General features: G+C 43.3%; 1 protein-coding gene across 4 annotated transcripts in view; it reads left to right on the top strand.

Annotated features, from left to right (window-relative positions):
- FLNB (filamin B) overlaps window positions 1-24,305 on the top strand; it is a 139,376-nt gene that overhangs the window by 69,317 nt on the left and 45,754 nt on the right. For all 4 annotated transcript variants that reach the window (XM_038772477.1, XM_038772475.1, XM_038772474.1 and 1 more), the window contains exons 11-24: window positions 2,807-2,943; window positions 3,523-3,716; window positions 4,953-5,066; window positions 8,752-8,895; window positions 9,115-9,238; window positions 11,578-11,738; window positions 13,121-13,211; window positions 13,574-13,743; window positions 17,001-17,118; window positions 19,066-19,328; window positions 20,021-20,618; window positions 21,293-21,466; window positions 21,865-22,027; window positions 22,522-22,682. In XM_038772477.1, coding sequence (XP_038628405.1) covers window positions 2,807-2,943; window positions 3,523-3,716; window positions 4,953-5,066; window positions 8,752-8,895; window positions 9,115-9,238; window positions 11,578-11,738; window positions 13,121-13,211; window positions 13,574-13,743; window positions 17,001-17,118; window positions 19,066-19,328; window positions 20,021-20,618; window positions 21,293-21,466; window positions 21,865-22,027; window positions 22,522-22,682 — 2,612 coding nt within the window. The remainder of the gene's footprint in view (window positions 1-2,806; window positions 2,944-3,522; window positions 3,717-4,952; window positions 5,067-8,751; window positions 8,896-9,114; window positions 9,239-11,577; window positions 11,739-13,120; window positions 13,212-13,573; window positions 13,744-17,000; window positions 17,119-19,065; window positions 19,329-20,020; window positions 20,619-21,292; window positions 21,467-21,864; window positions 22,028-22,521; window positions 22,683-24,305) is intronic.

The raw sequence follows: 24,305 nt of genomic DNA, 5'->3' as shown, positions 1-24,305 counted from the left end.
GAGAAAGTGATGTCATCTTGTGGTAGAAATGGTTTTAAACACTATGCGGAGCACTGTACAAAGTGCTGGGAAAGAATACATAGGTAGGAATTAGACATGGTTCCTGTCTCTCAATGGTCTCAATCAGTGGTATTTGCATGTGCAGAGCACTGTACTAAACAGGAGAAAACAATACAACAGAATTAGCAGACCTGTTCCCTGCCTGTAACGAGCTTACATTCTAGAGAGGGTAGACAGATATTAATATAGATAATTTATTGTATATAACTTATGTACAGAGTGCTCTGGTGTTGGAAGTGGGACAAATATCAAACGTGATCTAAAACTATTTAGGATATAAGCATTTGAAGTACAGGATAAGAACTTGCTCCCAACCCTCAAGGTGTGCTCATCAGGAATAGTTTAAATGCTAACTTTATCTATTGATTTATTTTCTTTTTTTAAAAAAAGTCCAGACTGGCAAATGCTTTAAAGCTCAAGCCCAAAGGAAAGTGTATCAGCCTGTATGCAACCAAAAACTTTCAATAATGTCATCAAATTCTATTTAAGCAATACACTTTTCAATGTTGCTTGGCTAGGTAGAGAAGCACAACACTGCATCAAGAAGGCCAACATAGACTTTTAGCAAATCACAGCCTAACAATGAGACTTCATGCTTAATACAAAATTGAGGCTCTGGGATTCAGAAGGACATGGGCTCCCACTGTACTTGTCTGCTCTGTGACCTTTGGCAAGTCACTTAACTTCTCTGTGCCTCTTACCTCATTTGCAAAATGAGGATTTAGACTGAGCCCCACGTGGGACAGGGACTGTGTCCAACCTGCTTAGCTTGTATCTACCCTGGTGCATAGTAATAATAATAATGGTGGTATTTGTTAAACGCTTACTATGTGCCAAGCACTGTTTTAAGCACTAGTAATCTAGTTTCTATTAAGTGCTTACTATGTGCCAGGTACTGTATTAAGTGTTGGGGTGGATACAAGTAAATCGGGTTGGACACAGTCCCTGTCCCACATGGGGCCCACAGTCTTAATCCCCATTTTACAGATGGAATAACTGAGGTGCACAGAGAAGTTGTGACTTGCCCAAGGCCACACAGCAGACAAGTGGCAGAGCTGGGATTAAAACTCATGTCCTTCTGACTCCCAGGCACGTGCTCTATTCACTATGCCATGCTGCTTCCCTATGGTATTCGTTAAATGCTTACTCTGCCAAGCACTGTTCCAAGGTAATCAGGTTCCCCCACGTGGGGCTCACAGTCTTAATCCCCATTTTCCAAATGAGGTAACTGAGGCACAGAGAAGTTAAGTGGCTTGCCCAAAGTCACACAGCAGACAGTGCCTGGCACATAGTAAATGCTTAACAAATACCATAAAAAAATAAACCTTTTCTCTAGCTCTGACCTGTGACTACTACAGAATATGCCTGCAGTTCCATCAGCATCACCTATGAGCCATTCTTAACCACAGATAAGACAAAGTACCCAGTGACATCCTAGAATGCGGCCAGCTCACCAGCATTGAGGATGTTTGTTCCTTGCAAAATAGCCTGGCTGTAGGATACATAAGAGAGGACAAAACTGTAGGACTCTGAAGTAACTTGGGTAATGAACTACAAGGGATCACAGGCAAACAGGGAGAGCAGAGCACGTGTTTTAAAGATTTAATGAAACCTGGCTTAGTGGGAAGAGCATGGACCTGAGAGTTGAGGAACCTGGGTTCTAATTCTAACTCTGGCACTTGACTGCTGTAGGAACTTTGTCACGACTTCTTGGTGCTTGTTTCCTCATCTGTAAAATTAGGGTTAAATACTTGTTTGTCCCCCTCCCCCTTAGTGTGAACCCCATATGGGACAAGGACTGGTTGATCTGATTGTATTGTATCTTGCACAATGCTTGGCACGTAGTAAAGTCTTAGCATATTGTCTTAAAACACAATTTCAAACAATATGGCTTCAGAAAATATTGTACTCCCAACTAACTGTAAATGAGGCCTTTCAAATGGGGAGATTGGGTGGGTGGGCAGAAGGCAGAGCAGGGATTAGAACCCACTGGCCATGTGGCTTCTCACCTGCTTGGCACCGAGCTGGGATTCCTCCCTTTGCAAAGACAGAGAGAGGAAGGCCCCTGGACAAACTTACCTATCTGAAAGGGTGAAAGGCCTAACCCTCTGCTGGGAGAGGGGACACTGGAGGAACATCCCAGGCCCAGGGTGGGCACATCTAGCAAGAGATGGTATTATTATGCTCCCTGCACTTCAGCAAGGGCCATTTCTGGTTGAGGTCCAGATTGTCAGGCCATTTCAGTCAACAGGTTTCTGGACTGTAAGCCTGTTATGGGCAGGGACTGTCTATATTGCTGAATTGTACTTTCCAAGCATTTAGTACAGTGCTCTGCACACAGTAAGTGCTCAATAAATACAATTGAATGAATGAACCAAAATATTAATACTGCTACAGATATATCAGAATGGCAGGTGACAATTGAGTGAGGGATTGCTCAGAGGCTGAAGGAAAAACTACATACCAAGAAATACTGGAGGAAAAAAAAAGCGTCAGGCAGTAGCAACAGGATCTATCTTAAGTGAACTGGATTACCAGTTTTGTGTAGTTTTTCTTTAGCCATATACAGTGTGAAAATACCCCCATTTTGTGTGGAAACCAGGATAGTTTCCACATCTATACTAGGCTGACTTGAGGCTAACAGTAAAGATGAAAAGGGTGTCTCAATTTAAGAGCCTAACAAGTGATTGGTTTCTTATTTTTATATACCTCTTTAGAAAGTAAACTCTTCATTATTTCCTTCCAGCCCTTTTGAAGTTCAAGTGGGTCCAGAGGCTGGTGTTCAAAAAGTAAGAGCCTGGGGCCCAGGTCTCCATGGTGGAGTTGTTGGGAAGTCAGCTGATTTTGTGGTGGAGTCCATTGGAACCGAAGTGGGATCTCTAGGTAAGTTGGCTGAGTGAGCAGGCCTCATGAGTGGTTCAGTGTTATATGGTTCTTTAACTGTTTAGCTTTTTTCTCCTTGACTTCTTCCCCTTCAACTTTACCGATTTTTGCCTTTATAGACTAGTACATGTGCAGTCCCTTTAAAGAAAGGAACAATCTAAAGAACAGGAATAACCCAGATTGGTGAATCCCTTGAGTCTTAACACTTCCCTATGATATTTGTTTCCTTTCTAAAGTTGACTTAGAAATAGTCATGACTAGAAAAACAAGGCTAAATGTTTCTTCCTAGCTTTGCAGATTTTAAGATCTATTTTTCTTAGCTTTCTGTCCCCCCGACCCCAACTGGCAAAAAAAGGTTGAAGTGTTTTAAATCGAGGGTGGAAGAGGGTAAAATAAAACTGGTCTCTAAACTTTCCAAAGCCATTATGAACTTGAATAGCATGGTGAAAGCAGAAGAGGCTACATGCTGTTCCTCAGAACACCCATACCTCTGAGAGTAAAATCGATATAATTACATATAAAATTGTAGCAGTTACCTCACATTCCACTTTGATAGACTTCAAATGAACATATTTCCAGGATTTGCAATTGAAGGCCCATCTCAAGCCAAAATTGAATGTGAAGATCAAAACGATGGCTCCTGTGATGTGAAATATTGGCCCAGAGAACCTGGTGAATATGCAGTTCATATCATGTGTGATGATGAAGACATAAAGAACAGCCCATACATGGCTCTTATCCAACCGACCTCTGAAGACTTCAATCCAGATTTGGTAAAAGCACTTCAAATTTTTCTAGTTTATCCCACTGCTAGGGGTTGTCATGAGGTGTGTGTAGATATACATACACAAAGCTAACTATATAGACAGACACAATATATAATCAAATACCACCCAAGTCTCAGTATATATTGAACCATGCCCAGGCATGTTATACATATGGGCAGTTTCCTTAGTCTCACATATTGCCCTTTGTGATTATTAATTGTATCTTTGTTCTCCAGGTTTGACGAGATGATTTTTGTTAGAAGCAAAGTACTTTGATTATTTTACCTCCCTATATCTTCCCCTGAAGCCGTAAATCCAGCCTTCATCATGGCAGATTATAATGTATTTGGAGACGTGTTTTCAGAAGTATTCCAAATACTAAACACACTAGTGAATAAATTTAAAGGGGACATCATGTAGTGAGACTGAAGTCCTTTTGCCCTTGATTCTTTTTATTTATTCTGTTCATGGAAGGTGATCTATGGAATACCTTTAGCTTAAACCACCACATTTACAAAACAGATTTTGGCTGGAGCACTTGCTGCCAGTTGCCCTTGCCAACTACATTCATCATCATCATCAGTGATATTTATTGAACGCTTACTCTGTGCAGAGCACTGTACTAAGTGCTTTGGAGAGGTCAAGGGTTCTAATCCTGGCTCTGCCACTTGTCTGCTGTGACCTTGAGCAAGTCACTTCACTTCTCCATGTCTCAATTACTACATCTGTAAAATGGCGATCGAGACTGTGAGTCCCATGTGGGACAGGTACCGTATCCAACTCGATTTGTTTGTTTCCACTCCAATGCTTAGTATAGTGCCTGGCACATAATAAGCACTTAACAAATATTATTATTATTATTATTATTACAATATGACAGAGTAGGTAAACATTTTCCCTGCCGACAGTGAGCTTAGTCTAAAATTCCAGATGTTGATGGCATTGCACAGTGAGAGAATGAATCTGACCATTGCCTTTGGGGTTTGTGTGAGAGGTGCCTTAATTTTCCTTATAGAGGATGATGGCCTCACAGTTAGCTGAAAGAACTTGCAAACTCTAGCTCTTTCCTCATTACCTGTAAAAGTCTCTGATTTGTTTCAGCAAGGATGTCAGTTTTTTGGGAGATCAGTTTATCTCTTCATTTCTCAGCCTTTTGTCAGCAGTAAATCCCCTTGTCTTTTCCTAAAGGAAGGGATTTAGTGAGTGGAATTGAACCCAGTGTTAATCTGCCACTTTCCCTAGGTCAAAGCTTTTGGTCGAGGATTAGAGAAGACTGGCTGCATTGTCAATGATCCTGCTGAGTTCACAGTGGATACCAAAGCTGCTGGAAAAGCTCCTTTAAAGATATATGCACAAGTAAGACTCCTCGAGTGAAATTTCTGATATCCACATTCATTCATTCAATCGTATCAGTACATATGGATTTAAAAGACATGAAAAATATTTGACTACATGGTCTTAAATCAATGGTAATTGGGGCTAATCCCACTGGATTCAAATACAGTAACAGCAAAATGGACTGGAGGCCAGGTGGCATTCCATGGAGGGCATTCCAGGTGGTTGGTTTGGATAGGTTTTTTTGTTGTTTCTTTCGGCTTGTTTTTTGCCCTATAGGTTTCACCTTCTGAGATTAAGCTCATGTATGCCTTATCTGAGCAAACTGGATTTCTTAATTTACATTATCATTATCAATGGAGTGTATTGAGCACTTACTGTGTGCAGAGCACTGTACTAACTGCTTGGGGAAGTACAATAAAACAAAGCTGGTAGATGTGATCCCTGCCCACAAGGATCTTATAGGGGGAGACGGACATACATTAGGGATGGGGAAATAATAGAGAATAAGAATATTTACAAAGCACTGTGGGGTTGGGGTGATTATCAATGTGCTTAAGGGGTACACAGCCAAGTTCATAGTTGACACAGAGAGGGAGGTCAGATAATGGAAGTAAAAGGACTGCCAGGGACGACCCCTCTTAGAGGGGATGTGATTTTTAGGAAGGCTTTGAAATTGGGGAGTGGTAAATTGTTGGATATGAAGGGGGAGGGAGTACTCAAGAATGTGGACAAGGGATCAGTGGCAGGATAGATGAAATTGAGGTGCAGTGAGTAGGTGGTTGTTAAAGGAGTAGAATGTTTGGGTTGGACTGTAGTAAGAGACCAGTGAAGTTTGGCAGGAGGGAGCGAGCAAGAGCCGATTGCCCTAAATCAATCAATCAATCAATCAACCGTATTTATTGAGCACTTACTGTGTGCAGAGCACTGTACTAAGCGCTTGGGAAGTACAAGTTGGCAACATATAGAGACAGTCCCTACCCAACAGTGGGCTCACAGTCTAGAAGGGGGAGACAGAGAAGAAAACCAAACATATTAACAAAATAAAATAAATAGAATAGATATGTCCAAGTAAAATAAATAAATAGAGTAATAAATATGTATAAACACATATACATATATACAGGTGCTGTGGGGAAGGGAAGGAGGTAAGACGGGGGGATGGGGGGGCGAGGGGGAGAGGAAGGAGGGGGCTCAGTCTGGGAAGGCCTCCTGGAGGAGGTGAGCTCTCAGAAGGGCCTTAAAGGGAGGAAGAGAGCTATCTTGGCGGATGTGCGGAGAGGGCATTCCAGGCCAGGGGGATGACGTGGGCTGGGGATCGACGGCGGGACAGGCGAGAACGAGGCACGGTCAGGAGTTTAGCGACAGAGGAGCGGAGGGTGCGGGCTGGGCTGTAGAAGGAGAGAAGGGAGGTGAGGTAGGAGGGGGCGAGGTGATGGAGAGCCTTGAAGCCCAGGGTGAGGAGTTTCTGCCTGATGCGCAGACTGATTGGTAGCCACCGGAGATTTTTGAGGAGGGGAGTAACATGCCCAGAGCGTTTCTGGACAAAGACAATCCGGGCAGCAGCGTGAAGTATGGATTGAAGTGGGGAGAGACACGAGGATGGGAGATCAGAGAGAAGGCTGGTGCAGTAGTCCAGACAGGATAGGATGAGAGCTTGAACGAGCAGGGTAGTGGTTTGGATGGAGAGGAAAGGGCGGATCTTGGCAATGTTGCGGAGCTGAGACCGGCAGGTTTTGGTGACGGCTTGGATGTGAGGGGTGAATGAGAGAGCGGAGTCGAGGATGACACCAAGGTTGCGGGCTTGTGAGATGGGAAGAACGGTAGTGCCGTCAACAGTGATGGGAAAGTCAGGGAGCGGGCAGGGTTTGGGAGGGAAGACCAGGAGTTCAGTCTTGGACATGTTGAGTTTTAGGTGGCGGGCAGACATCCAGATGGAGATGTCCTGAAGGCAGGAGGAGATGCGAGCCTGGAGGGAGGGGGAGAGAGCAGGGGCAGAGATGTAGATTTGGGTGTCATCAGCGTAGAGATGATAGTTGAAGCCGTGGGAGCGAATGAGGTCACCAATGGAGTGAGAACAGAAGGGGACCAAGAACTGAACCTTGAGGAACCCCCACAGTATGGGGATGGGAGGGGGAGGAGGAGCCTGCAAAAGAGACTGAGAATGAATGACCGGAGAGATAAGAGGAGAACCAGGAGAGGACGGAGTCTGTGAAGCCAAGGTTGGATAGCGTGTTGAGGAGAAGGGGGTGGTCCACAGTGTCGAAGGCAGCTGAGAGGTCGAGGAGGATGGTAAGTTGTATATTTTGATAGTGTAGTCTACATAGTATTGTTTAATATGCATTCTGCTTATTTATGTATTTGATTTAATGTTTGCTTGTGTTTAAATTATTCTCCTGGAGGCTTTGCAGAAAGAAACAAAAATAAACCAAGTCAAAGAAGGTGGGAGGGATCAGTCAGAAGAAAATGCCAGGTTGAAACAGAGGATAGTGGCTTTGAAGCCAATCTAAATCGGTCAGTTTCCTTAAAACCCAGAATTATTCATTCATTCAATCGTATTTGAGCGCTTACTGTGTGCAGAGCACTGTACTAAGCGATTGGGGAAGTACAAGTTGGCAACATATAGAGACAGTCTCTACCCAACAGTGGGCTCACAGTCTAGAAGGGGGAGTCAGAGAACAAAACAAAACAGGTTAACAAAATAAAATAGAATAAATATGTACAAATAAAATAGAGTAATAAATACATACAAACATATATACAGGTGCTGTGGGGACGGGAAGGAGGTAAGGTGGGGAGATGGGGAGGGAGGGGGGGAGAGGAAGGAGGGGACTCAGTCTGGGAAGGCCTCCTGGAGGAGGTGAGCTCTCAGTAGGGCCTTGAAGGGAGGAAGAGAACTTGGCGGATGTGCGGAGGGAGGGCATTCCAGGCCAGGGAGATGACGTGGGCCGGGGGTCGATGGCGGGACAGGCGAGAACGAGGCACGGTGAGGAGATTAGCAGCAGAGGAGCGGAGGGTACGGGCTGGGCTGTGTAGAAGGAGAGAAGGGAGGTGAGGTAGGAGTGGGCGAGGTGATGGAGAGCCTTGAAGCCGATGGAGAGGAGTTTCTGCTTGATGCGTAGGTTGATTGGTAGCCACTGGAGATTTTTGAGGAGGGGAGTAACATGCCCAGAGCATTTCTGGACAAAGTGTGAAGTATGGATTGAAGTGGGGAGAGACAGGAGTATGGGAGATCAGAGAGGAGGCTGATACAGTAATCCAGACGGGATAGTATGAGAGCTTGAACGAGCAGGGTAGCGGTTTGGATGGAGAGGAAAGGGCGGATCTTGGCAATGTTGCGGAGGTGAGACTGGCAGGTTTTGGTGATGGCTTGGATGTGAGGGGTGAACGAGAGAGCGGAATCGAGGATGGCACCAAGGTTGCGGGCTTGTGAGATGGGAAGGATGGTAGTGCCGTCAACAGTGATGGGAAAGTCAGGGAGAGGGCAGGGTTTTGGGAGGGAAGACAAGGAGTTCAGAAGAAGGCAATAAGCAGTTGAAATATTTCCTGCCGTAAATTAGGCCAGGATTCATTTTCTGAGAAGTGGACTGTAAGAGACTGGGAAAATGTAGCCGTTTGATAATTTTATGTGGACTTGGTTAATACCCTAAAATAAGTAGTAGCTTCTCCACTGTCAAGTCTTGTGTTTTTTAATGCTTGCTTTCAGGATGGAGAAGGAAATCCTATTGACGTTCACATATTGAACAAGATGGATGGAACTTATACCTGTTCTTACACTCCACTGAAGCCAATCAAACATACCTTTGCAGTTGTTTGGGGTGAAGTAGATATCCCCAATAGCCCATTCAGAGTAAGTAAATGCTTTATTTTACTGGTTTTGACAGTTGTGGTCCTGAAACAAATTTTGGTAGAACCATAACCAGTTGGTTTCTCTGGGAAGAAAAACTGGCAGGTGGACATCCCGGGAACGACTCCATTTTCCGCAATGTAACATGCATCAGTCTGGTCTAGTTAGCTTTGACAGTTTGATACGCTTTGTTAAAAACCATTTGTGCTGTTGGGCCTCTAGGTCATCATTGGGCAAGGGAGCCACCCTCAGAGAGTCAGAGTGTTTGGGCCTGGTGTGGCGAGAACTGGTCTGAAAGCAAATGAGCCAACTCACTTCACAGTGGACTGCACAGAGGCAGGAGAAGGTAAGAACAGATTGAAAAGAAAAGTTTCTAACAAACTTCCCAAACTAACTAAAAGAGCTAATGCAATGCAAAGGTACTGTTTAGGCTTTAGAAAACTCGGAAGCCAACCACAATGTTATTTAAACAGTTTAACAAATCATTGGACACCTGATTGCCACAGCTCCTAGACTGTTACTTACTAACCGCTGCACAATCTCCACCATCACTAACTCTGAAATTCCTCTCTGACCACAACCTTCTCACTTGCTTCCTCCTCTCACACTCTTCCCTGTAAATCTATATTACTTCCCCGGAGACCACCGCTCTCCTGACTCCATCCATCTCTCTCAGCGCATCATGCCCCACGTAGCCTCTCTACCCATTTTTACCTACTCTTGATGTCCAAATAGATGATTTTATCTCCACCCCCTCTACTCAACTCGTTCGCTTCCCTATTCCTTTGTCACTCTCACACCACTAACCCAGAGTCCTGGATCACCTACACTGTCTGGTTTGAGTTCCCCAAAATCACCCCTCCCCCTTTTCCATGCCCCCACTCCTCTCGGCCCCATCTTCTATTTTCCTATCCTTCCCAGCAGTATCTCCAGAAGAGATCTCCTCCCTCCTCCCCTCCTTAACTTCCATCTTCAACCACTCACTCTCCAATAGTTTCTTCCCCTCTGCCTTCAAACATGTCCACGTCTCCCCCATCTCCCTCCTACCCTTCCTTTACAAACTCCTGGAATGAGTTGTCTACACTCACTGCCTTGAATTCCTCTCCTCCAATTCTTTCCTGGACTCCCTCCAATCCGGCTTCCTCCCCCTCCACTCCACTGAAACCGCCCTATCAAAGGTCACCAGTGACCTCCTTCTTGCCAAATCTAATGGCTCCTACTCCATCCTCATCCTCCTCAACCTCTCAGCTGCCTTTGACACTGTGGACCATCCCCTTCTCCTCAATACATTATCCAACCTTGGCTTCACTGACCCTGTCCTCTCTGGCCATTCATTCTCAGTCTTCTTTGAGGGCTACTCTTCTCCCTCCCACCCCCTAACAGGCGTTCCTCAAGGGTCAGTTCTTGGTCCCCTTCTATTCTCCATCTACACTCACTCCCTTGGTGAACTCATTCACTCCCACGGCTTCAACTATCATCTCGATGCAGATAACATCCAAATCTATCTCCTCCCCTGTTCTCTGTCCCTCCCTCCAGGCTGGCATCTCCTCCTGCCTTCAGGACATCTCTACTTGGGTGGCCTCCCATCACCTAAAACTCATGTCCAAGACAGAGCTCCTTATCTTCCTTCTCAAACCCTGTCCTCTCCCTGACTTTCCCATCACTGTGGATGGCACTACCATCTTTTCCTTCTCACAAGCCCACAACCTAGGTGTCATCCTTGATTCTGCTCTTTCACCCCACATATCCAATCCATCACCAATGCTTGCCAGTTTCACCTTCACAGCATCTCCAAGATCTGCCCTTTCCTCTCCATCCAAACCACTACCACATTAGTACAATCTCTCATCCTATCCTGACTGGATTACTGCATCAGCCTTCTTTCTGACCTCCGAACCTCCTGTCTCTCCCCACTTCAGTCTGTTCTTCACTCTGCTGCCCAGATTATCTTTCTACAGAAACGTTCTGGGCCTAACACCGCCCTCCTCAAAAATCTCTAGTGGTTGCCTGTCAACTTCCATGTCAAGCAAAAACTCCTCACTATTGGTTTCAAAGCTCTCCATCACCTTTCCCCGTCTTACCTCACCTCCCTTCTCTCCTTCTACATCCCAGCCCGCACACTCCTCTCCTTTGGTGCTAACCTTTTCACTGTTCCGCATTCTCACCTGTCCCACCATCGACCCCTGGCCTACATTCTACCTCTGGCCTGGAACCAAACACCCCCCCCCCCCCCCCCCCCACCAAAGCTCTACTGAAGGCTCACTTCCTCCAAGAGGCCTTCCCAGACTAAGCCCCCCCTTTCCTCAGCTTCCCCTCCCCTTCCTGTCACCCCGACTCACTCCCTTTGCTCTACCCCCCTGCCCCACAGAACATGTACATATATATGTACATATCTATAATTCTATTTGTATTATTGCCTGTTTACTTGTTTTGATGTCTGTTACCCCACTTCTAGACTGTGAGCCCAGTGTGGGCAGGGATTGTCTCTCTGTTGCTGAATTGTACTTTCCAAGTGCTTAGCACAATTCTCTGCACACAGTAAAAACTCAATAAATATGAATGAGTAAATGGAAGCTTCTTATTTGGTTTCTAAATAGCTACAACAGTCAGTGATTTGGCACCAGCCTCTGCTCAGTCTGCACTTTCTCATAAGTGACTGTTAGTAATTCCACTTGTTTGTTCTAGGTGATGTCAGCGTTGGCATTAAGTGTGATGCCAGAGTGTTGAGTGAGGATGAGGAAGATGTGGATTTTGACATTATTCACAATGCCAATGATACATTTACAGTGAAATACATGCCACCAGCTTCTGGGCGATATACTATCAAAGTGCTCTTTGCTTCCCAGGTTTGTATTTAAGGCATTTTTTTTTTAACCTCGTAGCTGCTTCAGCTGGCCCAGAAGGGGTGTGGTTGGTGTTATTGTTGCTGTGCATATGAACCATTGCATTTTATAATAGCAACTTTAAAGACAGCCCAATCTTGATATCATCTGGCAACTAAGCTCATTAATGTTTAAGTATTACTTTTTTATTGACACTGCATTATAAAGATTGCTTAAATATGAAATTGTGCAATGTTAGCTGGGAACTAATAATAATCTGGAAGCTAATACTTAAACACCTACATAATCTCCATTTGGCATCCAGTGTAAGAGGAACCACTCAGTACAGTCTCCAAAGTAGCTTTCCCTGGGGGCATATTTTACATAAACGTGCCTGGTGAAGGGGAAATTTTCCTGGGTAAGTGAATACTTTAGATTGAGTAATTTGGGGAATTGCAGTGTTAAAATGAACTATAGTCAAGGAAAGGAAAAAGAATTTCACCATGAATTTGACACAGATCTAGAACAGTTATGGAAGGGCTTAACTGTTGGAGAACAGTTGAAGAAGCATTGTGGCTTGGTGGGTAGAGCAGGGGCCTGGGAGTCAGAAGGACCTGGGTTCTATTCCTGGCTCTGCCACTTGTCTGTCGTCTGACATTGGGCAAGTCACTTAACTTCTCTCTTCCAGTTACCTCATCTGTAAAATGGGGATTAAGTCTGTGAGCCCCATGTAGGACATGGATTGTGTCCAACCTGATTAGCTTGCATCTATCCCAGCACTTAGTTCAGTGCCTGGCATGTAATCATTGCTTAAAAAATACCATTTTTTTCTTTTAAAGATCCTACAGTAGTGTAGAAAATCCTGGTATTTGATCTATTGGACTTGAAAGGTATGAAGGTTATCTTAGTGGACTCTATTTTGACTGCTCAAATACAGCACTTGGTCATAAAAATGGTCTAACTCCACTGCTTGGCAAGCCTCCAGTGCTGAGTCTTCTTGTGCATCACTTTGTATAATCAGGCAATTCAGTCTGAGCTAGGAGTTTATATAAACTGCTTCCTATTCTGCTCTGGGAATTTCATTTCATTAATGCTCTGGAAATTTATTAAAATAATCCTTATTGATTGACATGGCCCAGTGGCAGTCTTCACTCCTTTATCTTCCAAGCTAATTAATAATTCACTTAATAGGACAAAATGAGGCCAAACAAGTGACTTTGTGGGCCCCCCCCAAGGAACTTTGGCCTATATTGTGTCCAGCCAAAGTTGATGTGCTCCAAGAATTTGCCAAATCTAATTGTCAGCTTTTTAATGACATATTTTAAATTGTATAAGGCTTCAACTACTGTCTGACAAAGCTACAGTGTGTTTGCTGATCTAAGGAGTTTTAAAACACTCTTTTCCAGGAAATTCCTGCCAGCCCTTTCCACGTCAAGGTTGATCCTTCACATGATGCAAGCAAAGTGAAAGCTGAAGGTCCTGGGCTAAGTAAAGCAGGTGAGATGATCCAGTTTAGAGATCAGTTTTGGAAATGTGCTCTCAGTGTTGCTCATCAGCATTTTTTTTTTTTTTTTAATGAAAATAGGCAGCAGGGTTTCTCAACAGAATAAGAGCCAACAAGATCTTATGTTAAGGACACTGAGTTTATGCAAGTACTCAATCCAGAACTCTTTGATGTTAATCAAAATCATTCAGTGATGGGAGATGCGGACTCCAATAGGGAACTCAAAGTAGTAAAATTCAATTGGTTCTTGCTGTCAGACCTGCCAGACAAGTTCTAAAAATGAAAGTACTAGGGTAGTGCAGTTTGCCTGTCATGCTGCCTGTTTTTTTAGTAATGCCATAGTATCTCTCTCCAGGTGTGGAAAATGGAAAACCAACTCACTTCACAGTCTTCACAAAAGGGGCTGGAAAAGCACCACTAGACGTTCAGTTCAGTGGCCCTCTCTCTGGGGAGGCAGTGAAGGATTTGGATATTATTGATAACTATGACTATTCTCACACAGTTAAATACACCCCTCTCCAACAGGTGGGTTTTGGTTTTTTTTTTTTTGTTTTTTTTCTTTGCACATCCTTACAGGGTATGGGCCTGTAAATTTCATTGTACTTTGGACCTTACCAAAAGAAATATGTGAGACCTGGTTCCTGACTTTGTTTTCTGCTCTTGCTCATTCACCCTTTTTCTCTACCCCCGTGCATGCATGCAGACACACACACACACACACACACACACACACACGCATGTGCGTGCACGCTCTAGACATAACTTTTGGAAGTGAAACACTTCCTATCTAGGAGAACTCAAAATGTGTGCATAGATTACATTCGTGGGGGGTGGGCAGTAAGACCTGAATAAAAAAATAAACTGACTCTAGGGAGAGCAAGCCTTGTAAAACATATTGAAATTGGAAAAAGCTGAGGCAAAGACTGTAGAATACTTGTTTTGCCTGTGTTTGTGACCAAAGCTACTTTATAGTGTGCTTAAAAGTACCCTGATTACGGTAATGGGCCTAGGAGTCAGGAGACCTGCTGTCTAGTCCTGGCTCTGCCACTTGCCTGCTGGGTGATCTTGGGTAAATGACTTTATTTCCTCATCTGTAAAATGGAGGTTTAAATACCTGTTCTCCTTCTCCTTTTTTAAATGGTATTTAGGTGCTTGCTATGTGCCAGGCACTGTACTAAGCCTTGGGGTAGATACAAGCTAATCAGGTTTGGGCACAGTCCATGTCCTACATGGGGCTCACAGTCTTAATCCCCATTTTACAGATGAGGTAACTAAGACCCAGAGAAGTGACTTGCCTGAGGTCACACAGCAGATGAGTGGCAGAGCTGGGATTAGAACCCAGGTCCTTCTGACTTCTAGGCCCTTGCTCTATCCACTAGGCACTTGTGGATAGACTTAGACTGTGAACTCCATATAGAACATGGACTGTCATGTGATTATCTTGTGTCTTCCCCAGTCCTTAATACAGTGCTTTGCCCACAGTTAGTGCCTTAGATACCATTATTAGTATTGTTATAAATGTCACTTGAGGACTCAAAGCCCAAACTGCTGACTCTGAACCAGCATGACATAGTTATTGTTGCAGTGCACCTAAGCGTATTTAAAGTTTTTAGGTTTGGCAGTTCTAAACCTGAAACTTGAGAAGTAAAGCAAAAGCAGTTAATTCTTACCTTCACACTCTACCTTGGAATTGCTATAAACAGATGATATAAATTCAGAATAGAAATCAGGATTTTTGCCTATCTTTGGAGCCCGTGCTGCTCCTTTCCTTCTGGCCTTGGTCTTTGTCCAAGGCCTTATATTTGAAGACTCACTTTCTATAGCACCTTCAAATGGTGCTAACTTTCAGGAGATAAGAGGCTGTGACCTCCCAGAAAGGGAGCTGCTTGATGTACTGAAGATATGGGTATGTCTTGGCTCCTCATGAATGCTTTTAGAGAGTGTCATCTAATTGGAAAGGAAATTTTGGAACTTCTCTTGATTCCAGGAATGGGTATTATTTTACTCATCTCTACCCTTTACATTTCATGTATATTGACTGTTGACTCTCAGGATACCTTATGTCCAAAAGACCTTTTAAACAGCTGTTATTCTGAAGTCATTTTAGCTATTACCAAAATTAGGAGTTGTATATTCTACCAGTGTTGGGAGTGGTGCTTCAGCATTTTTGTAACACTCTGTTGTATATTTTATTGTGTTCCTGCCAAGCCATCACTTATATTTGCAAGTGGGAATTTGATATCTCCTTATCTGTTAAATCATAGTAAGTTAATGCCATTGATTATACTGTGGCTCCTGTAGACAAGACTAATGGAAAATGAAGAGACTGGAGGAATTCTCATGTCAAGAAATCAAACCAGTTTGAGCAAAGTGTCCGTATCAATAGTATTCATTGAGCACTATACTAAGTGCTTAGGAAAGTACAATACCACGGAGTTTGTAGAAGTGATCCCTGCCCACAGGAGCGTACATCTCTCTCAAATGACAAAAGGAAAAATAACCATCAACATATTTGAAGCCAGTATCAGGCTCATTCAAATATAATATTTTTAGGGTGTCTTTCCATGAAATAACTCCTTGAGAGTAGGTAACACTTGCAGTGTTGACTGAGTGCTGTGCCACTCCTAGCAGAGACTGAACTCTTCAAAGCAGAGGTTTGAGTGGCAACTGGGACAACTACCCTTTGGATTTATGGAGCCCATTTGTGGTCCTCAGAATCCTGCAGCTGCTCTGAAAATGTCTAGACCTCTGGCTTGAAGCCTTGTGCATTGGGAAATTCCTAGTACGTATTTTCCAAGAACTGGGAATATGTTTCCAAAAAGACGCTGGAGCCTTAAGACATTTTTTCCCCCCATTTCCACCTCATCTCCCTTGCTCAGCAGTTGTATTAAATATTTTTATTATCCTATAGTGAGGTAAGGGTTGGGGGTGTGTAGGAGGGGTGCTCAAGCTAACTTTCTACCCAGGGCTTGTTGCCTCATTATTCCACTGCTTTAGGGGACTGTTAGATTTCAGTGGGAGCCATTTTCACTGCTTTCACTTCTCCTTCACTTTTTCTTTTTCACATCCTGAAATTGGAGGTGTTAAACTTGAGAAAAGTCATGGACATTCAGGTTGTTGGAGTTTCTTACTTGGGGGAATGAAACCATTCAGTGTGAAAAAGTAAGCAAACAGTGAGTTTTGCCAGAATGTGGCTGAGGAGAACAAAAGATGCACACAGCTCAGACGAACACTTCCTCGGTCCATGAGGAGCCTTCAAGCCAGGGGAGTCAAGCCAAAGCATACAGTAACATTCCTCTTAAACTTCAGATTTTTTTTTCTTTCCCCCTGACATACTGCCACACACAGTTTTGAACTACTGTGTCATGTGAGATCACTGCTGTCTACTGCAAATCCTTTGCCTGGGCCCAGGGACTGAATAGTGTTATTCTTGCTATCCCCACCTTCCCCTTCTTCCTTCTTCAAGAGGGGGACTGCAATTACGTGTGTGTGTGTGTGTGTGTGTGTGTGTGTGTGTACCCGTCTAGTATTGGCTCAACTCTTTGGGGTTCTTTTTCCCCTCCTCAACTGTCTCTACCTATTGGCTGGCAGAAGAACTTTAGAAAATAGTGTTTTTTTGTTTTTTTTTTTCTTACTAGAGCAGTCATGTGGCTAAGTAGCTCAAAATCTGCAAGGAGACTATCTCTAGGTTCTCCAAAAGTAGTGGGGAACTTTAGCATTTTTTTTAACCTATTTAGTCCTGCAGCAACCAAGCGTCTCAAATGCAATTGTGTTTTTGCTAGGGTAACACGCAAGTTTTGGTGACTTATGGTGGTGATCCTATTCCTAAAAGCCCTTTCACTGTGGGAGTTGCCGCTCCATTGGATCTGAGCAAGATAAAAATCAATGGACTGGAAAACAGTAAGTGCACTCATAGATGATTAGGACACTTAGCTCTAATTCTTTTTTTCCACAACATGCTTACCTGAGAACCTTGCCTAATCGCTGGCAAACTGCCATGCTGTTAAAAAAACAAACAAACAAACAAAAAAAATAAGCCCCCACAAAAATACTTGCTCAACAGCATTTTAAGGGTAAGTAATCTATAAAGCAGTGATTCCCAGCTAGTTTGTTGCAGCACACTAGAGTGCATTGGCAATCTCCCCAATATGCCCTGAATGCCAGAAAATTTGAGGGTATTAACAACTTTGACAATAGTGCATGGGCACACCAATATTTTGGAGTCTCGATGTTTGAACATGCACCTCTGTGTTAAATCAAACAAATATGGTGGCCCAATAAAATTGAACTTTGTTAAATGGTGCCACAATCATTTCCCTTGTGCACTCTTTTGACACAACTTTTGGCAGTGGACTGGGTAGGATCAGAGCATTTGGGGAAAGGTTGGGAAGCCAGTGTAAAAACCCAAGGCGTAGTGTATTGATAGTGTACCAGCTTCCTAAATCAACCAAGTTCATGCTGTTTTTTTTTTTTTAACATACTCTCAAGTTCAAAGTTGTGCATTTCAAAGCACTTTGGTTTCATATGGAATTTCTGAAATTCTTGCTTTTCTGAACTGGAAAAAAAAACCCAGTCACAACTGTGGGAAAGGATGGTTCAATGTAATTCATTAACATCTGGCTCAATTGTATTAGATATGAAGGCCAAGTCTCAATTTGAGGGACTATGAGTTTGCCTAATGGGCAGCTGAATTTGGCCCATTGATAAAGCAGCTTGACCTAGTGGGTAGAGCACAGGCCTGGGAGTCAGAAGGACCTGGATTCTAATCCCAGGTCTCCCACTTGTCTGCTGTGAAGCCTTGTGCAAGTCAATTCACTTCTATGCCTCAGTTGCTACATCTGTAAAATGGGGATTAAGACTGTGAGCCCTGTGTGGGACAAGGACTGTCTGATTCAATTATTGTATATCCTCCCCAGCACTTACTGCCTGGTAAACAGTAAGCACTTAACAAATAGTATTATTATTGTTATCATCATTATTAATAATAATTGAATTTTAGGTTCAAGTGAATTTAACTTTTACAGAATAGTGAGCATGGGGCTGTTGAGACTGCTTATCATTCCTAAATTTACTTTGCTACTGACAGTGGGACTATTCATAAATCACCTCTTACTGTAATTTAGGAGTTGAAATTGAAGTAAAGAAACTATTTTCCATAATCCAAGGCCAGATGGGACCTGTTCCCAGTGGACAGGGCCAGAGGCAAGCAGAGGGAGAGGGGGGAGAAGGGTGTGGGATAATGCATAGCACCCTTTCACTGGTGCTAAGGGGTTCTTTCCAATCAAAAATGGGACCTTAGTGGGAGGAAAAGGTCGCATTTTGCAAGTAAGTGATATGACCAAGTCTAGCAAGTAAGATCTTGCTGCTTTTTCATTTATAATTTCTCCGTTTTACTTAAGTATCAGTTTGCAAGTTGTCAGTGTTTCTTGCTTGGTACACTCCTTGGCAGGGATGGATGCCCAATTTACCTCCATGCTATGTGTTAGCTTCTTTCGGCAAATTACCACATTGGTAAGCTCTTTTTAGGTCCGCATTGTAACTTGCTTTGTGGGTCAAATGATTCTTTTACCAGCAATTGTCCCCTCTATCACTAAGAGGAATGAAAGCATATCTCATTCAGATTCACTTAGCTTTATGGAAATATGTTTGCTTTATGTTCATTCTATTATTTTTTTTCTCCAAACCTAGCCATGTAGTTCTGTGCTTATTTTCATGCCTTGAAGTGACTTTTTTCAACTCCGCCTCTACCACCGTTTCCTTTCATACATAAGTTGTCTAAAGAGCTCCAATTGAGCTTCATGAATGTCTCCACAAACCTTTCCATTAACAGTGTTTGATTTCTTTTAGGAGTGGAAGTGGGTAAAGATCAAGAGTTTACAGTTGATACCAAAGGAGCTGGAGGACAAGGAAAACTGGATGTAACTATTTTAACTCCTGGAAGGAAGGTGTTGCCATGCCTATTGGAGCCTGTTGTGGGTAAAGACTGTAGTACTGCAAAATACATCCCAAAGGAAGAAGGACTTTATGTGGTTGATGTGAGCTATGATGGAAATCCAGTCCCAGGAAGTCCTTATAATGTGGAAGCCTCTCTACCCCCTGATCCCACAAAGGTAAATGTCTAGCTCTTATTTGTTTTTTTTTCTTGCTCAGTTTGTCTGAGGCCTTTCAGTCATGGGAGACTGTGGGTTAAATTACTACTTAATCTGTTCAACTGTGGGTTAAATTGCTACTTAATCTATTCCTCCTGAGAAGTCACAAATTTGGATTGAAGCGTTTGAACAGTACTATTGTTTTGATTTCAATGTCTAAAATGCATAGCCCACTGGGAAAACATGAGAGTTGCTTTGTACTTTGCAAGCAAGTCAAGCAGGCAGAGAAGTTACCAGAAGATCAATTTTAGCACAGGTTAATGAAAACTCAGTTTACCTGATTTATGAGCCAGTCTTGAAAAATTGGCCTCCATAAAGCCCCACATGGGTGTCAGTGTCTGAAATCTAGCTTATTCTGTTACGTAAAAAGAATGATGGGGGTGAAGGCGTCATGGGTTTTTAAATTCCTGATAGGTTAAGCCAAAAGGCTTTTTATAGCAAATTGGGGTAGTTTACATTTCAGTTGTTCCTACTCATTCCGATGAAAATATGCCCTATTCTGTATTTGGGTTGCTAATTCACTACAAAATTACACCCTTAGAAGGAATGATAGTGAAATTAGGCTGGATGCCTGTGCTAGCTTGAGACTTGTGTGGTGAACCAGTTAAACCAATGCAGCAACATCAGAGTAAATGTAACCTGTTTTATTGTAGGTGAGAGCCCATGGCTTTGGTCTTCGAGGTGGTCTGGTTGGGAAGCCCGCAGAGTTCACTATTGACACAAAAGGAGCAGGAACTGGTGGTTTGGGACTGACTGTAGAAGGTCCATGTGAAGCCAAGATTGAATGCTCAGATAATGGGGATGGGACCTGCTCTGTTTCTTATCTTCCGACAAAGCCTGGTGATTATTTTGTTAATATTCTTTTCGAAGACGTTCACATTCCGGGTTCTCCATTTCAAGCAGACATTGAAATGCCGTTTGATGCCTCTAAAGTCATTGCCACTGGACCAGGGCTTGAACGTGGGAAAGTGGGTGAAGCTGGTTTGCTTAATGTGGACTGCTCAGAAGCAGGCCCTGGGGACTTGGGTATGGAAGCAATATCAGATTCTGGTGCTAAAGCTCAAGTCCAGGTTGAGGATAACAAAGATGGAACTTATGCAGTTACCTATCTACCCCTGTCTGCTGGAATGTATACACTAACGATGAAATACGGAGGAGAACAAGTGCCAAAGTTCCCTGCTCGGGTCAAAATTGAACCAGCTGTGGATACCAGCAAAATAAGAGCCTTTGGACCGGGAATAGAAGGAAAAGGTAGGAAGAGACCCTTTTTCCCCCCGACCTTACTGTGGACCCACACCCACCTACCCACCCCTTAGTTCACAACTTCTCCCAACTTGCCCTCCACCTTAGAAAAGTATAAGCAGCATGGCATGGTGGATAGAGCACGGGCCTGGGAGTGTAGAAGGTAATGGGTTCTAATCCCAGCTCTGCCACTTGTCTGCTATGTGACCTTGGGCAAGTCACTTCACTTCTCTGGGCCTCAGTTCCCTCACCTGTAAAATGGGGATTAAGATAATGAGCCCTATGACACGGACTTTGTCTAATCCGATTAATCTTGTATCTACCCCCGTGCTTAGAACAGTGCCTGGCACATGGTAAGTGCTTAACAAACACCATAATTATTATAAGTAGGCAATTAAATGAACGAAATTGGCATTCTTTACTGTGGGGAGGGGAGGAGAGGAGTATTCTTGTTAGTGAAGTAGGTATTTGCAAACTTATATTAGCAGCTTGTTGCTCTCTATTGCTAAACTGCAAAGATCAGAGGGTAAGTAGTACTTAGCTTTAGAACACAAATGAAAGTGTACCTTGGATTACCAACAAATTACACTGTTAAGTATCGGATACCCTTTAGTCACTTAAGGCCTTAGATATGAAGGGGATGTGCAGTGTTAGAGCTCAATGGCTTTATAATTACTCCATAGACGTTTTCCGCGAAGCCACAACTAACTTCACAGTAGATGCCCGTTCCTTGACAAAGGTAGGAGGAGATCATATCAAAGCACTTGTCACCAGTCCCTCTGGCGCTACCACTAACTGTCCAATCAAAGACCATGCTGATGGAACTTACAGTGCAGAGTACACTCCATTTGAAAAAGGTAAGCTGCTGCTTTTTTACAGGTGCTAACAAATGGAAACTACCTTTTGGGGGGCTCGTTAGACTTTAGTAAGTGTTCCCATACTGTGTCTGCCACTGTTCGTAAATGGTTCCTAGCCCCAGCACTGTGGGTTTTTTTTGCTGTATGCTGCTCTGGTGGAAAGGGATGTTAGGAAAATCTTTCTGGAAGGAGCCAGGTATTCATTTTTGTTGGGGTCGGGGTGTGTGTGTGTGTGTGTGTGTGTATCTAATATGGTTGAGGGGTGTGGTCTCGTTTGGTGATAAGCCCATAGTGAGTTTCAGTTGAATAATGCTGAGTGCTTGATAAGAATTCTTAATGATTAAATATTTTTCTACAAACAGATGCAATCCTCTGGCTTTTTTTTTTTTCTTTACTAGGCCCCCATAAAGTAGAGGTAACATACGATAATGTACCGGTTGCACATAGCCCTTTCAAAGTGGGGGTTACTGAAGGTTGCCATTCATCGAGGGTAAAAGCCCATGGTCCTGGTTTGAAAGAAGCTTTCACAAATAAACCAAATGGATTCAGTGTGGTGACAAGGTAATTAGGGATTTTCAATGCAATAACATGTAAGTAACTGGTCTCTTAACAAATGCAGGAAGATGCATCATGGATGTAGACAAATGCCATTGTGAGACTGACCCGCCCAGTACTTTGTCCCTGAGAATGGCATTAGGATGTTTCAGGGAACTGTGATAGTTGTCCTGGAAATCCATTCTAATAGTTAAGGCTGTACTACCTAACATTTAAAACTTTTCCCTTGTCCATGAATTTATACAGTCCCCCTCGAACCTTCCAATGTATTCTGCCTCCGTAGTTTCCTGTGACAGTTTGTTCTCTGTATTTGCCACCTGTTGTGTAACAGTCTTTCTTTTTGTCTTGAAGCTACCATTTTCGAGCTTCCAAGGGTACCTCCTAATCGTGGTGGTATGGGATTTGGTGAACAATTTTTCTCTATACCCTTCATGGCTTTTGTAGCAAATAGGTACAGTTGATTCCAATTATGTCTTATGTATCACTTCTCCCTCTTTCAGAGGAGCAGGAATTGGTGGACTTGGCATAACGGTTGAGGGACCATCTGAGTCGAAGATAAGTTGCAAAGATAATAAAGACGGCAGCTGCAGTGCTGAGTATATTCCATTTGCTCCAGGAGACTATGATGTTAATATCACCTATGGAGGAGAACACATACCTGGTGAGTCTCAACTAGCCAGAATTAGAGTAGAAGGTTTTTGCTTGGTGAGGAGGGAAGCGTTGGTTTCAGGTCCTTGATGAGAAACTTTGACCAGACTAGTGCAAGAAAATGTTTCCTGGCAAATTTTTCTACTCAAGGTCAGTGTTAGGTATCCTCTGCCAAGGTTTAGTTGCTGGGTTAGACTCTTCATCAACTACCTGCCCAGAGACAGAACTGAACTGTATATTTGGGTCTTAAGATGGTGAATTTCCCAGGTAGATTCATTGCCTAAGAAGGATGTTTTATTCAAGTTTCAACTTGTTTCTCCAAGTCCCAAATATAAGGCCTACTTCCAAAAGAATCAATCAATAGTATTTATTGTGTACTTTGTACAGAACACTGTATTAAGTGTTTGGGAGTTCAATAGTTAGTAGACACGATCCCTGTCCTCAAGACGTAATAAGAAAATAGTTTCAAGATATGTAACTAAATGCTACTGGGTTGTGGGGAATGGTGGAGGGGGTGGGTGGGGGCAAACCTGAATGACAGGAGAGAAGATGGGGCAATTGCTGAGTGGTACAATGGGATTCGGAGGGAGTTATTTCAGGGGAGTTGATGGCTCCTTGCCTACTGCTTTTAAACACATCGTGAGTGATGTCAGGGAGAGAAGACTGAGTGCAAGTGAGGGGTTTTGTTTGTTTGTTTTTTTGGTTTTTTTTGTCTTTTTAATTAAAGGAGTAAGAGGTTGGGATTGGGGGTGAAGGGGGTAGATTTCAAAAGCAGGTGGAAGATCTCTTGAGATGGTTCACAAGAAGCAGCGTGGCCTAGTGGATAGAGCATGGGTCTGGGAGTCAGAAGGACCAGTGTTCTAATCTTGGCTCTGCCATTTGTCTGCCGTGAGACTTTGAGCAAGTCACTTTACTTCTCTGGGCCCCAGTTCCCCCATCTGTAAAATGGGGATTAAGACTCTGAGTCCTATGTGGGACAGGGACTGTGTAACCTGATAATCTTATATTTACCCCCAGCACTCAGTACAGTGCCTGGCACATAGCGCTTAGTACCATTTTTAAAAAAATGGCCAAAAATGAGATGATGGATTGGAAGGGGTTAGGAGGAAGTTGGAGAGTGCATACCTTGTGGTTTGAGTTTTGGGTGGGGCACTGATAGTTTAAAGAGGGAATTAAATCTGGACTAATTGGTGCAAGTGGTGGGTATGGGAGTTGGTAAGGGAAAAGTAGTGTTGCTGAGCAAAGTTTATAGCAGATAAGGATGACTTTAAAAATGAACAGTATGGGTCTGGTACCCAGATTTACACCAATACCACCAGGAGGAAAAAGCCCAAAACAGATGAGAATATAGTTTGCACAGTAGTGCTCACTTATAGCTCATTCACACCCAGTCATCTGGGAGTCTCCTCCTTCTCTTTTTTACAGTACTCAGAATACTGGGTTTGGTCAAAGAGCCTATTTGATAAACTCTTGTCACTTTGAAGAATCCCAGTTCAACTAGCACCTTTAACTTAATCTTGGTGATCTAATCTGGACCTTTCTCCACCTCATGGCCTCTTCATCTCCATATGGTGGGGATTTCTACACTGTGACAAAGCACTAAGAGTCCCTTCATCATGCTCTTTTCTACCTCCCT

The sequence above is a fragment of the Tachyglossus aculeatus genome, chromosome X1 (genome assembly GCF_015852505.1).
Source record: "Tachyglossus aculeatus isolate mTacAcu1 chromosome X1, mTacAcu1.pri, whole genome shotgun sequence".
Lineage (NCBI taxonomy): Eukaryota > Metazoa > Chordata > Mammalia > Monotremata > Tachyglossidae > Tachyglossus > Tachyglossus aculeatus.
This window is presented reverse-complemented; position numbering and strand designations above follow the sequence as displayed.